Source organism: Saccostrea echinata, unplaced genomic scaffold, assembly GCF_033153115.1.
Source record: "Saccostrea echinata isolate AGI-Se365-2 ecotype Australia unplaced genomic scaffold, CSIRO_AGI_Sech_v1 ptg000025l, whole genome shotgun sequence".
Taxonomy (NCBI): Eukaryota; Metazoa; Mollusca; class Bivalvia; order Ostreida; family Ostreidae; genus Saccostrea; species Saccostrea echinata.
Window position 1 is genome coordinate 16,487,132 of NW_026889774.1, and position 14,650 is coordinate 16,501,781.

Here is a 14,650-nt window from a genome sequence, read left to right on the forward strand (position 1 = left end):
GTTATGTTGTAGAAATATAAACGATAAGGTATCGATTTTTTCATGATCAAAGGGAAGTCACACTTACTGAGTTTTAATTTCCGGATTTTCGTTAGCGAATTTGATTTTGTTATTACTCTACTTCCTTGTTTACAAAATGGAAAAACACGGCAATGAAATGTCAGACGACACTAAAAAAGTGATCGTACAATTAATAGAAAGTGGACACAGGGCATCAGAAATTTCAAAATGTTTAAAGATAAACACGTCTACAATTTCGAAATTTTTAAAGCGGTGGAGGGAACGTGGAGACATAGAAAATAAGCCACGGAAGGGAAGACCCCGATATGTTAATGTCAGAGGAGAACGGACACTTTCTCGCCTTGTTAAAAATTCTCGTAGGACAACTTTAAAGGATATAACGGCAGAATTCAACAACAGTACACCGGTTAAAGTTTCTCGTCACACAGTACAAAGGACCCTTCACTTAATGGGCTATACAAGGCGATCTTCTCGGAAGTCTATAGGAATTCGGATCGTAAACAAAAAGAAACGCATAGCTTGGTGCAGAGGGAAGTTACACTGGAATGTCAATAAACAGTGGAAGAAGGTGATGTTTACCGATGAAATGATGGTTATTATTAAACCTGATGGAAAGTTTAAAGTATGGAGGAAGTCATCTGAAAAATGGAGACCTGAATGTTTGGGCCACTTCGCACCAATGTCGTCTGCTATTATTAAAATAATGGTATGGGGATGTATTACCTACTATGGGGTAGGAAGTTTAGCATTCATAAATGGAAATATGAACTCTCAGAAATATATACAAACACTTGATGACAATATTTGGCAGGTTGTTGTTAAACATTTTGGTAATAGTACATGGTACTTCCAAGATGACAATGCCCCATGTCATCGGTCCAATGAATCTGAAAATTGGAAACATCAGAACAGAATTCCACAGATAAGTTGGCCTCCCCAGTCTCCCGATTTGAGCCCAATCGAGAATGTTTGGCTATTAATGAAAAACAAAGTCAAAAACAGACTTTACCTGATCCACAATATAAATGACTTGAAAACTCAGTTACTGAGGGCTTGGAATGAAATCCCTTTATTTTATATTCAAAAACTTTATGCAAGCCTTCCAAGAAGATGCAGAGAGGTACTGATCCAGAAAGGTGACATCACAAAATATTAGAGTGATTACAGTTCATATAAGAGGCTGGCAAGGAATTCAGGTATGTTGATTTTATATGATTCAACTGGCAGCCATTAAAAAAGTTGACTCATTTATGGCACTATGCTGTAGATAAAACAGAATGTATGCTAATGGGCAAGCAGCAAAGAAAATCCAACTAATCAATCCAAATTTACAACTGTATGCTTCAGATAAAACAATTGAGATGATTGAGACTGAGAAACTTCTAGGTATACACATTGATGATAAATTACAGTACTCTGTTCATGTAGACTCAGTTTGCAAAACCTTAAACTACAATTTATTTACATTACGCAAGATAAAAAAATTTCTTCCCTTACATACCAGAAAACTGTACTACAATGCACATATTTTACCTTCAATTAATTACTGTTAGACTGTTTGGGGAAATGCACCCAAAAACAATATTGAAAGAATATCTAAATTACACAAAAGGGCCACCAGGATTATTCTCGATGCAAGTGCTGATTCTTCTTCTAAACCATTGTTTGAGAAACTTGGCTGGCTGACAGTTTATGAGCTAGTTGATCTATACAAGTACATTTTATTATTCAAAATATTCAATGGTATGACTCCTGAATATCTTTGCGAGTTATTTGAATTTCACTCTTCAACTTCTTATAATCTGCGATCTGAATCAAACTACCATCTTAGATTACCAAAATTCCGTACAAACATATTTAAGACCTCTTTTAAGTACTCAGATGTACATCTATGGAACAAACTACCACAACAAATCAGGCTTTCTCAGTCTCTACAAGCCTTTAAATGTAAGGAAGAAAATTTCATAAAAAAAAAAAAATATTGAAATATTTGCTCAGATATTTATTCGACAGCTAACAAAGGTAGAAAATTACATTGTTAGCCGTCGAATAAATATCTGAGCAAATATTTCAATAATTTTTATATATATATATATATATATATATATATATATTTATATATATTACAATTTATATTTAAATATTTGTGTTTATGATTGTTTCTTATTTATATGTAATTATTATCGGACAAAGACAAACACTGTATTCATACTTCTGAGACTGTAATCATACATGTATGGACTGCAATATGTTAATTTGTATATTTGTATATATACAATTATATGTATCTGTACTTAATATCTAGAAGGCCCTGGGGAAGATTAGTGCATGCACTAACAAGGTTACCTTCTTTAAATAAAGTATTATTATTATTATTATTATGTTTATTTGAAGGAGGGGGTGAAGTACTTATAACGTAGGTATTTTTCTCCATATCTTTATATTACAGAATTTTATAATCCCCCTCCCCCCCCGACTCCCCCCTCCAACCCCCACCCCCACCCCACCCCCCCACCCCTGGATTTGTGGAATTATTAAATGTATACATGTATAGTGAAGCAAATAAAAAATGCCAATATGGATATAAAGATTTGATTGCTTATTCTTTAATATGCGTATAGAAGATTCTTTTTATATAGAATATTTAAATCACACTGTAATAATGATTTTATGAGTTTGTACAAGCCAGACATCATAAGTTTTTCATTGCACATGCTGAATACTATCATTTAGTAAATCCAATAAAAAAAAAAAAAAGGATCATCCGGGATTTGAATCCGGCACCTCTCAGATGTTAAGCGAGAGTCATACCCCTAGACCACGGTCGGCACATGATTATATAGCAAATTAAATGCAAACATTAGGTCACATATAATGTTTATATTCACGTTCGATATTGTCAAAATTTTACACAATACATGGTGTCTAATTTAGCCTTTACTAAACAGTTCTACTAGATATAATAGCAATATAAAGTCCGCCGACAACCTGTATTATACGTAATAACTCTCCACATGCCCCTGTGCTAAAAATAGTGTCAAGCGACTTTTAATACAATAAATAATTAAAAAAGACAAGAGGCCCAAGGGCCTTAACGGTTCCCTGAGTACAACAATTTTGAGGATCCATAAACTGACAAATGAAGCTTTGTGGCAAAAAAGCAAGAAAAATAGTATGATTAAGATCATCAAAATAATTGTTCTAATATCTATCTTTCTGTCCCTCATTTATCACTATTACCATGCAGACTTTTAATAAAATTTCTATTACCTCTCACATTGACCTCACTTGGCCTTTGAAGAACATTTAAAAAGATAAGTTATTTTTGTTTCATTTTTATTCATGTATTATTTCCAAGTCTACCTGACCAATTAGACTAAGAAAGTACTTTTTGTATTATACAATAAATGTTCTTGCATAATTCTCTTATTTTATTAACCTTTCAAATACATTAGCTATAGTGATTAATTATCAAAGGTGAATGGCAAAGGGGAATAACTTCACCCAGTAGAATACAAATTAATAGAGCCCTGGCCAGAACACTTGACTAAATGGTTCAGATGTTCAAAATTCTGGTAAAAATACCCTTGCTTATGAAAACCTTTTACTCTGAAATTGCCTCCATTTTGCCCAGGAGCAGAGATGATCTTCAAAGAAATGATGCATTTTCACTATTTAACACAGCCCTACCTTAACACCAGAACCCATGACCCAGGGTCATGAAATTTACAAATTTGGAAGAGGTACCCTCATCATCATAACTATGCAATTACATGTAGATGAAGATTTTCAAAGAATTCATCCATTTTCACTATATTATCAATAGAGCCCCCTCCCCTTTCACAGACACAACAGAACCCCTGGGACCACAAGTTTTAAAAATTTTGTAAAAGCATTGTTCCTCATCATATCTATACACTTGTTCCTTGCTTCATAACCAGGAGTAGAAAAAATATTTTGAAAGAAATTATGAATTTTCACTATATAATCAATAGAGCCCCCCCTCCCTTTCACCAGAACCTCTGACCCTGGGGACATGAATTTCACATTTTGGAAGACGCACCCTTGCTCATCATATCATCTATGTTCTTAGTTACTTTATCTAATACCCAGGAGCAGAGAAGAAGATTTTCAAAGAATTAATGCATTTTCACTATATAATCAATAGAGCCCAGCCCTAACACCAGAACCCCTGACCCAGGGGCCATGAAATTCAAAATTTTGGAAGAGACACTCTTGCTCATCATAACTATGTACTTAGTTAGTTTATTTAATACACAGGAGCAGAGAAGAAGATTTTCAAAGATTTAATGCATTTACACTATATAATCAATAGAGCCCTGCCCTAACACCAGAACCCCTGACCCAGGGGCTATGAAATTCACAATTTTGGAAGAGGCAGCTATGCTCATCATATCCATTCACTTAGTTAGTTTATTTAATACCCAGGAGTAGAGAGGAAGATTTTCAAAGATTTAATGCATTTTCACTATATAATCAATAGAGCCCCACTCTAACACCAGAACCCCTGACCCAGAGGCCATGAAATTCACAATTTAAAAAGATGCACTCTTGCTCATCATAACTATGTACTTAATTAGTTTATTTAATACCCAGGATTGGAGAGGAAGATTTTCAAAGATTTAATGCATTTTCACTATATAATCAATAGAGCCTCACCCTAACACCAGAACCCCTGACCCAGAGGCCATGAAATTCACAATTTAGAAAGATGCACTCTTGCTCATCAAAACTATGTACTTAGTTTATTTAATACCCAGGAACAGAGAAGAAGATTTTCAAAGATTTAATGCATTTTCACTATATGATCTATATAGCCCCACCCTAGCACCAGAACCCCTGACCCTAGGGCCATGAATTTCACAATTTTGGTAGAGGGCCCGATGCTTATTACAATCATGTCAACAGTTTGACTGCTTGGTGCCCAGGAGTAAAGAAGAAAATTTTTAAAGATTGCATCAATTTTGGTGATTTTAGCCCCACCCCTAGAGCCCCAGGGGGGAAGGGACCATGAAATTCATAAATTTTGTTCCCCTTCACCCATAGATGCTATATGCCAAAATTGGTTAAAATTGTTTAAGCAGTTTTGGAGAAGAAGTTGAAAATGTTCAAAAGTTAACACACGACGGACGACAACGGATGAAAACGGATAGCAATAGGTCACCTGAGTAAACTCAGGTGACTTAAAAATGGGGCGGGACACTTTGAGAGAGGCAAGAGAGGCCCTTGGGAGTTAAGGTATAAAATTCCATTGCAAAAGCTCAAAAGGTTCTTGAGATATCGCCCGGAAATGAGTGTTACACACAGACGGAATGAATGAATTTACAACCTTGAACTTTGACTTTTGACTCAAAATCAATAGGGGTCTTCCTTAGGCCACAGGGAGTTGTTATGTAAAATTTCATTGTAAAAGCTCAAAGGATTCTTGAAATATCGCGCGGAAACAAAAGTGTTAAAACAGACAGAATTTATGAATTTATGACTTTGACCTTTGATCTTTTGACCTCAAATCGATAAGGTTCTTCTTTAGGCCATAGGGAGTTGCTATGCAAAATTTCATTGCGAAAGCTCAAAAGGTTCTTGAGATATCGCACGGAAACGAAAGTGTTACAGACAGACAGAAATACAGATGGATGGATGGACAAACAGACTCAAATCAATATCACCCACTTTCAGTGAAAGTGGCAGACAATAAGTAATCATAGTTGGAGGGGGAAAATCTAGATTTCTATGAGGTATTCATCAAGATCATCTTCGAATGAAAAGCTCTCGTTTTCAGTTGCTGTGCCTTATTTATGACTAGTTCGAACAGAGTCAACTGCACTATAGAATCAGAAAGTTCATCTGAAAACATAATCACATTTATATCCATTAAAATGGCTAAAATTATCTCAATAAAATATGGTAAAATTACACTAGGTCTAATGCGTTATTTACATCAATGGGTCTTTGTGATGTCATAAAAAAACAAAATCAAGAACGATAAGCAGGTAACAAATTTATCAAGTTCACAAGTTTACACCTTCCTTTCTCAGTAAAGCAAACGAAGGCAATTTTTTTTGTACTAAACGAAATTTGACATTCTTTCATACCAATTAATCTTTATGTTTAACAAGAGGCCCATGGTCCCTATAGGTCACCTGAGTATCATGTATCAACTTTGCCATGAGCCCTGCCCTGACACCAGAAGCTTGACCTAGGGGACATAAAATTCACAATTTTGGAAGAGGCACCCTTACATATCATAACTATACTCTTAATTAATCAGCTTAATACCCAGGAGAAAAGGAGAAGATTTTCAAAGAATTATTGCATTCTTTACAATGTAATCATTAGAGCCCTGCCCTAACACCAGAACCCCTAACCCAGGGGCCATGGAATTCACAATTTTGGAAGAGGCATCCTTTCTCATCATAACTGTGCATTCAGTTTGTTTGCTAAATACCCAGGAGCAAAGAAGAAGATTTTAAAAGAAATAATGCATTTTCACTATATATTCAACAGAGCCCTGCCCTAACACCAGAACCCCTGATCCTGGGGCCATGAATTTCACAATTTTGGAAGGGGCACCCTTACTCATCATTACTATACTCGTAGTTCATCGGCTTAATACACAGGAGAAAAGGAGAAGATTGTCAAAGAATTATTGCATTTTTACTACTTAATCAGTAGAGCCCCACCCTAACACCAGAACCCTGACCCAGGGGCCATAAAATTCACAATTTCTGGAAAGGCAACCATGTTCACCATAACTATGTTGTTAGTTTATTTAATACCCAGGAACAGAGAAGATTCTCAATGAATTAATGAATTTTCACTATATAATCAATAGAGCCCAGCCCTAACACCAGAACCCCTGACCCTGGGGCCATGAAATTCACAACTTTGGAAGAGGCAATCTTGCTCATCACAACTATGTACTTATTTACTTTATCTAATACCCAGGAGCAGAGAAGAAGATTTTCAAAGAATTAATGCATTATTTTTCACTATATAATCAGTAGAGCCCTGCCCTAACACCAGAACCCCTGACCCTGGAGCCATGAAATTCAAAATTTTGGAAGAGGCTCTCTTGCTCTTCATAACTATGTACTTAGTAAGTTCATTTAATACCCAGGAGCAGAGAAGAAGATTTTCAAAGAAATAATGCACTTTCACTATATGATCTATATAGCCCCACCCTAGCACCAGAACCCCTGACCCTGGGGCCATGAATTTCATGATTTTGGTAGAGGACTCAATGCTTATTACAATCATACCAACAGTTTGACTGCTTGATGTCCAGGAGTAAAGAAGAAGATTTTTAAAGATTTCATTAATTTTATAGTTTTAGCCCCACCCCTCAGGCCCCAAGGGGTAGGGGTCATGAATTTCACAATTTTTTCTCCCCTGCACCCATAGATGCTATATGCCAAATTTGGTTGAAACTGGTTCTGTGGTTCCAGAGAAGAAACTGAAAATGTTCAAATGTTAATGCACGACGGACGACAGACGACGGACGCCAACGGACGAAAACAGATAGCAATAGGTCGCCTGAGTAAACTCAGGTGACGTAAAAAGTAAAATCCTAAGAATGGTTTAGCAGGACCTTTAACGAATTTTTAGGACAGACAAAAACCCCCGTAGAACCATGGTGTTATTACTTATACACGCAATACTTCATATATTTTAATATCTATTCATATCATATCATAATGATTAAGATATTTCAAATTTATATCTATAATCATTATGGTTAATTAAAGAATTTGATTCTGGTAATTACCGGTAGTGTATTTCCCTTTAAAATCTGAACCATTCATATTTATCTTTTTTTGATGTTGGAAATTGCTCTGGGTGTTGGTGAAGGATAACACTTAAAATCTAATAACTCCCATTATTCTCAGATGATCATGTTAAAACTTAGAAATTTTTCTGCCAAAAACATACTTTATCCGCTCAGAAAATATTTATAAAGATAAATCAATTTCTGTAAAAACTATGAGCTCAGTATACAGAATTTTGGGACAACCCTCATATTTCCTGAGGGGTAATATGTCCCATGTTATAGCTTTGTGGATCTCTTCACTTAAAATTTTAACCACTTTGAAACTTTTTATGTGCTTGGAAAAAATTACTGTAAGACTTTCAATTTGTGACATTATAATGAAGGCGCTAATAGGAAAGTTTTGGTATTGCTGTTTTATACATTAGTCATATTAAAAACATGTGATGATTTAAGAGCTTTTCAGTCACAACAGATTTTTAATTTGCATAAAAATAACAAAATTTACAAGACCAAAATAGACATGGTAAATTTCATCCTTTACTTCGAGTGTTTTTATTTGTTGTATGATGAGACAACTGTACTTACATTTGGAAATATTTGGACTTCCTTCACTATCTGGCAGTCTGATGTTGTTCAAAACCTTGCTCAAGTTTGTCATTACACTGAAATGTAGTATTTTATGCCACTGTAATGATTTAGGAGCATATAGTTCTTGGTCTGTCCGTCCATCTGTCTAATGTCTATCTCCATAAACTTAAACCTTGCCCATAAATTTGGAATGGCTGGTGCTAGGGCTATCAAATTTCACAGGTATTTCTTGTGATAAGACCTTTCTTTGGATACCAACATAATTGACCTAATATAAATTGACCTATTTTTGCACATTTTTCACCAAACTTTAACCTGGGCTATTAAAACATCTGAATGCTTGGTGCAAGTGCTTATATATTTTGCATACGTTTTCCATGTGTCAAACCCTTGAGTCAAGACCTTGAGTTTGACAAATTTTTCATTTGAAATAATCATATGAATAAATTCTTCAGTGGCTTTCATGTTTCAACTATGTATTTCTTCTGACAAGACCTTTCCTTTGGTACCAATATTTTTTAACTCATGGCCCTAACTTTGGAGTGACCTACTTTTGGAAAATTTTATCCTTGGTTGATTTTCTAAATTGTTGTTGTTAGGGCATACACATTTCACAAGGGTATTCCTTGTGACGAGATCTTTCTTTGGGCAAGAACAAGTTTGAACTATTGACACTGTAGTTTGACCTACGTATGAAAAACTTTACTTTTTAGCTGCTATAGGGTATATCCAGGTAATTCCAGACACCGGGTAATTCCGGACAGTGTAGAACTTTTTATAAATAACGATTGCTTTCTTGTTGTCAGTTGCGTACTTACTCATAAACTCAATATTATTGGAATCTTCTGATGTTTTTGTTTTGTTATTTTACATGTATTACCCTCTGAACATATCGATGTATTTTTTAAAAAAAAATACATTCCTTTTTGAACTTATAGACCTTTGCACTCTACAAATTTCTGAGGTGTACGCAATGTCTCTAAGGTTAAAACTAAAATCGATTATAAATGCAAGTATTTTCTAGTTTTGATGTACATGTATTGAATGACTGATAGAAGGTCATAAAGTAATTGAAAATAAAAAAATCAAGATGAACAAACAAAGAATGTTTGAAAATATTGGATAAACTGTGAAGAAAACACTGTCCGGAATTATCCCACAGTTTTTTTTTCTTACAATCAGGTAATGCCGGACAGCAAGACATAAAAAAATATGACGGCATGCTAGAAAATTTGCACAAAAACTTAAATTATAATCATTTTCATCCTTGTTTTTTTTATTTGTTTAACTTTTTATTTGATTTTTAAAACAATGTAAATTTGTAGGATTAAGATTGTATTGCAATAAATTTATAACTGTGTTAAATTATAATTCGGACAAATCATTTGCAATAAATTGATAACTGTGTTAAATCATAATTTGGACACATCGTTTGAACAATAATGAATATTGTACAATTTTCCGATTTAATGAATTATCTTTAATATACAGATTAAAAAAATCATTTAAACAATTTACCACATATACACATGTATAGGGTTTGTGTGCAAATAAATTAAAAAGATTTCAGTTCTTTTGCCTATTAGACACTACCATTGTGTCTGATTCTCCATCTTTTATCAATGAATTCAGGAACAACATCTTAATTTTAACAAGATGCCCATGGGCCACAACGCTCACCTGAGAAACTTTGGCCTTGCTGTTTTTCACCTGATCCCCCTTGTAGTACTTATTGTGGCCCCACCCTACCCCCAGGGGTCATGATTTGAAAAATTAGAATCTACACTACCCCAGGATACTTCCACATAAGTTTCAGCTTTTCTGGCCAAGTGGTTCTTGCGAAGAAGATTTTTAAAGATTTTTTTCTGCATATTTCAATGTAAAACTTGGATTCCCTATTGTGGCCCCGCCCTGACCCCGCGGGTCATGATTTGAATAATGTAGAATCTACACAACCCTAGGATGCTTCCACATAAGTTTAAGCTTTTCTGGCCCAGTGGTTCTAGAGAAGATTTTTAAAGATTTTTACTACATATTTCAATGTAAAGCTTTGATTCCCTATTGTGGCCCCACCCTACCCCCGGGGTCATGATTTGAACAATTTAAAATCTACACTAACCCAGGATGCTTGCACATAAGTTTCAGCTTTTCTGGCCAAGTGGTTCTTGAGAAGAAAATTTTTAAAGATTTTTACTACATACTTCAATGTAAAACTTGGATTCCCTATTGTGGCCCCGCCCTGACCCCGGGGGTCATGATTTGAATAATGTAGAATCTACACAACCCCAGGATGCTCCACATAAGTTTAAGCTTTTCTGGCCCAGTGGTTCTAGAGAAGATTTTTAAAGATTTTTACTACATATTTCAATGTAAAACTTGGATTCCCTATTGTGGCCCCACCTTATCCCCGGGGTCATGATTTGAACAATTTAAAATCTACACTACCCCAGGATGCTTGCACATAAGTTTCAGCTTTTCTGGCCAAGTGGTTCTTGAGAAGAAGATTTTTAAAGATTTTTACTACATACTTCAATGTAAAACTTGGATTCCCTATTGTGGCCCCACCCTACCCCCGGGGGTCATGATTTGTACAATTTAGAATCTACACTACCCCAGGATGCTGCCACATAAGTTTCAGCTTTTCTGACCCTGTGGTTCTTGAGAAGAAGATTTTTTAATGACCCCCCCTTATTTTTGTCTTCTCTTGATTATCTCCCCTTGTGAGGGGACTTGGCCCTTCATTTTAACAATTTAAATTCCCCTTCACCCAAGGATGCTTTGTACCAAGTTTGGTCAAAATTGGCCCAGTGGTTCTTGAGAAGAAGTCAAAAATGTGAAAAGTTTACAGACGGACGGACAGACAGACGGACGACGGACAAAATGTGATCAGAAAAGCTCACTTGAGCCTTCGGCTCAATATATAGCATCGACTCCACACAAAATATGTAGAATGATTAATATAGTTCTAATATTTTATTCAGAATACACACATTGATGTTGCATATATTGAATGTAAAAAGGTTTTTACATATGAATACATGAAACAACTCCACTTGAGCTGTGTCTATATGTAAATGTATATGAGTGCCATTTCTACTGACATAATTGCTTAGTTGTTAATATTTATAATATTTGATTATTTCAGCATTATCAAAAGAATTCAAATATTTAAGCTCGAACGTTAAGTTCAATTACTTCAAAGCCACACCATATAAATAAAGGGATACATGAAGAACTGCAGTTGGATCATGTACATTCATGTGTACGTGTTTTGCGGGGGGAAGGGGGGGGGGGTTGAATATATCACACAGGGTCAGATTATTTATGCCCTTCCCAGTTCAGGACATATGATTTATATTTAATATTTTAAAGGACATAATTCATTGAATGCCAAAAGAACTGCGAACGATAGAATTGTTCTCCCGCCTACCTCCAAGTCAATTTTCAAAAGATAACAAATTTGAATGATTTTTCATATCTATATAGATATTTATATGAATTTTCATAAAACATTACTTCTTTGGGAAAACAAAGAGAGATAACTCTATAATTTTTGGTAAAACTTGTGTTTTTCACTATAGAAATCAACGGAAAATGGAAAATATTTTTAGAACCCCCCCCCCCCCCCCCAAAAACAAAAATTCCTTTTTACAGGACAAAAAACTACAAAAATGCTTATTTTTTCACCAATTTCAAAGGGGTTTACAACTAAAACATAGTATTTTATTAATAATATATGTTTAATTTTGCATGAGTAAACTTAAGAAGAGATTTAAGGAACATTCATTCATATCCAAGAATATTTTAAAATGCGGTGATGCTTTAAAGCATGATTTTTAATGAAAAATATCGTCTAACCCCCTTATTTAAAGAGCTGGAATTAGGGGTAATTAACTATTTAACACTGGTATTGAAATTATCAGTCAATTACCATTGAACTGTTCTTTGCATTCAACAAAGATTTTACGGCCAAATTGTCATTAGTATTGAATTACATGGGTGTAAAATGTAGGCGGGAATCGAGAGTTAGCGTGCTTAGTTCTTTGCAAGCCCACTTTCAAAATCAAATGGTCATTGTCAAAGATTTTGAAGTCCCTTCGGAAAAAAAATAACATATATAAAATGTAACATACTCGGAAATTTAATTGTTAAATCTATCTGGATGAAAACTTATTAACAACTTAGCAAATTGTGAAAAGGATCTTTGCAACCATACAAACAATTTATTTCCTTATTCATGCTACTATTTCACATTGCACGGTTACGCCGCCATACAACAAGATTGATTTGTCAGGATTTACCCGCGATGTGTCCGGATTTACCCCACTCTGCTAATATGTTTTATTTTGCTAATATCTGAATAAAATCTGGAGGAAAACAATCTAAAACATTGATATATCAATAATTACGCATAAAATTCAGTCACTGATTCCAAATTAGGTTACTTATTAGTCAGTTTCGCGTTGATTTTCTTTACGAACAGCGCTGCTGTCACTGTTGTCCGGAATAAAGCTAATATACCCTATGGGGGAATCAGTGTTTCACAAACACATCAATTTCAGGCTCAATTAAATATGAATACTTTTTTCAATAGAATGTTTTCTAGATGGACTTGTTCATATACATATATGTAAGACTCCAAAGTTGGTAAGTTGTGCTAAAGACTAATGGTTTCACCAAAGTCCTACGGTCTGACAAACAATGATGGGGGAAAAAAATCAATGTTTATGATGTCAAATATTTTGACATCAATACTAACGTCAGCTTTCAAATTCCAACTTAAGGTTAATCTTCACACTACTCCACTGACCATGCTGACTTTGTTTAGTTCTCACACCCACCCAAGATATAATGAAATTTATATCTACATATTAAATAATTTAAATTTATTAATTAAATTTATTGAAATTAAAAATAAAAATTGAATATAAAAATTAAATTATTGAATTTATATTTATATAAGGGTTAATCTTCATACCAATTGACTGATTAGGGTTAGGCCTTGTACACTAGGTAAGTTGAGATTTAATGTAAGATCTCGCACACTATCCAACTGATAAGGGTTGGTCCTTGTAAACTATTCCACTGGTTAGTATCAATCCCATCCAAGTAAGGTTAGTTCATCAAACACTCTTTAACCAATTATGGTTAGTCTTGCACCAACTGACTAGAGTTAACACTGCACTAAACTTGAGTTTAGGTTTTAGTGAATTAAAATAAGACATACAATCTACAGTATGACAGCAACATCACACTTGTGTCCAAATCATGAGGGACTGTCTTGTCAAATCATCATTCCAACAAATTAAGGTTATCAGGCTTTGGCAAGTTATATCACAGGGTCTGGCTTGTCATATCATCAGGGTTTGACATGTCAAATCATTTAGGTTTGGGTGTCATATATCATCAGAATTTGGCATATCAAATCATCAGGTTTTGAGGTGTCATATAATTAAGGTTTGGTCTGTCAAATCATCAGGGTTTGACATGTCAAATCATCAGGGTTTGAGGTCCATTTTGAGTCTCACATATATATAATTTAAATATATATATATATATATATATATATATATATATATATATATATATATATATATATATATATATATATATATATATATTTAATCCATTTATTTCTTCTTGAAATTCATGTTAATTACCTTGAAGATTTTAGGATTGGGTTTTGAAGTTGCAAAGGATTTAACTTGAACCAGTCAAGCAACAGCTTGACTGCTGGCAGAGTGAAAAACTCCTTAAGTTTCTGTTCTTGCTTCGGGGTGTTTTGTAAGAGCAAATCCAAAATGCCAACTGCAATAAAAATATGAAAAATTTTAATTATACAACGCAATTAAGAGGTAATAACCATCTAAAGCATGCATTTACATCTGCAATATGAGAAATTGGTACTGGAACTTTTCATAAGAGCAAATCATGTTGAAACAAGGCTTGAAATTAATTCATTATGTAACCACTTCAGTCAGACTAATAATTGAAATATAATTTGAACAAATCTGCGCAAAAAATCAATTAGCTAGTTTTCAAACAATTTGTTGAATATATTTTTCTTTCATTAAAATCAAAGAACACAATCTTCATCTTCTAACAATGTTATTTTAACATCACTGACTGCCGTCATGAGAAAAGGGCCCTTAACCCATTTTTCACGAGGTACGCCTGCAGGCGTAGTCTACCTTATCGTACGGGATTCGCCTAGAGGGGTAGAAACACACATCGTCACTTTGACGCTTTGTA

At 34.4% G+C, this 14,650-nt stretch overlaps 1 protein-coding gene across 1 annotated transcript in view; it reads right to left on the reverse strand.

The window, feature by feature from the left end:
- LOC133192081 (uncharacterized) overlaps positions 1 to 14,650 on the reverse strand; it is a 506,856-nt gene that overhangs the window by 337,643 nt on the left and 154,563 nt on the right. Inside the window, exons 12-13 of the mRNA XM_061327935.1 lie at positions 14,059 to 14,206; positions 8,396 to 8,472 (exon numbers count right to left, since the gene is read on the reverse strand). Coding sequence (XP_061183919.1) covers positions 8,396 to 8,472; positions 14,059 to 14,206 — 225 coding nt within the window. The remainder of the gene's footprint in view (positions 1 to 8,395; positions 8,473 to 14,058; positions 14,207 to 14,650) is intronic.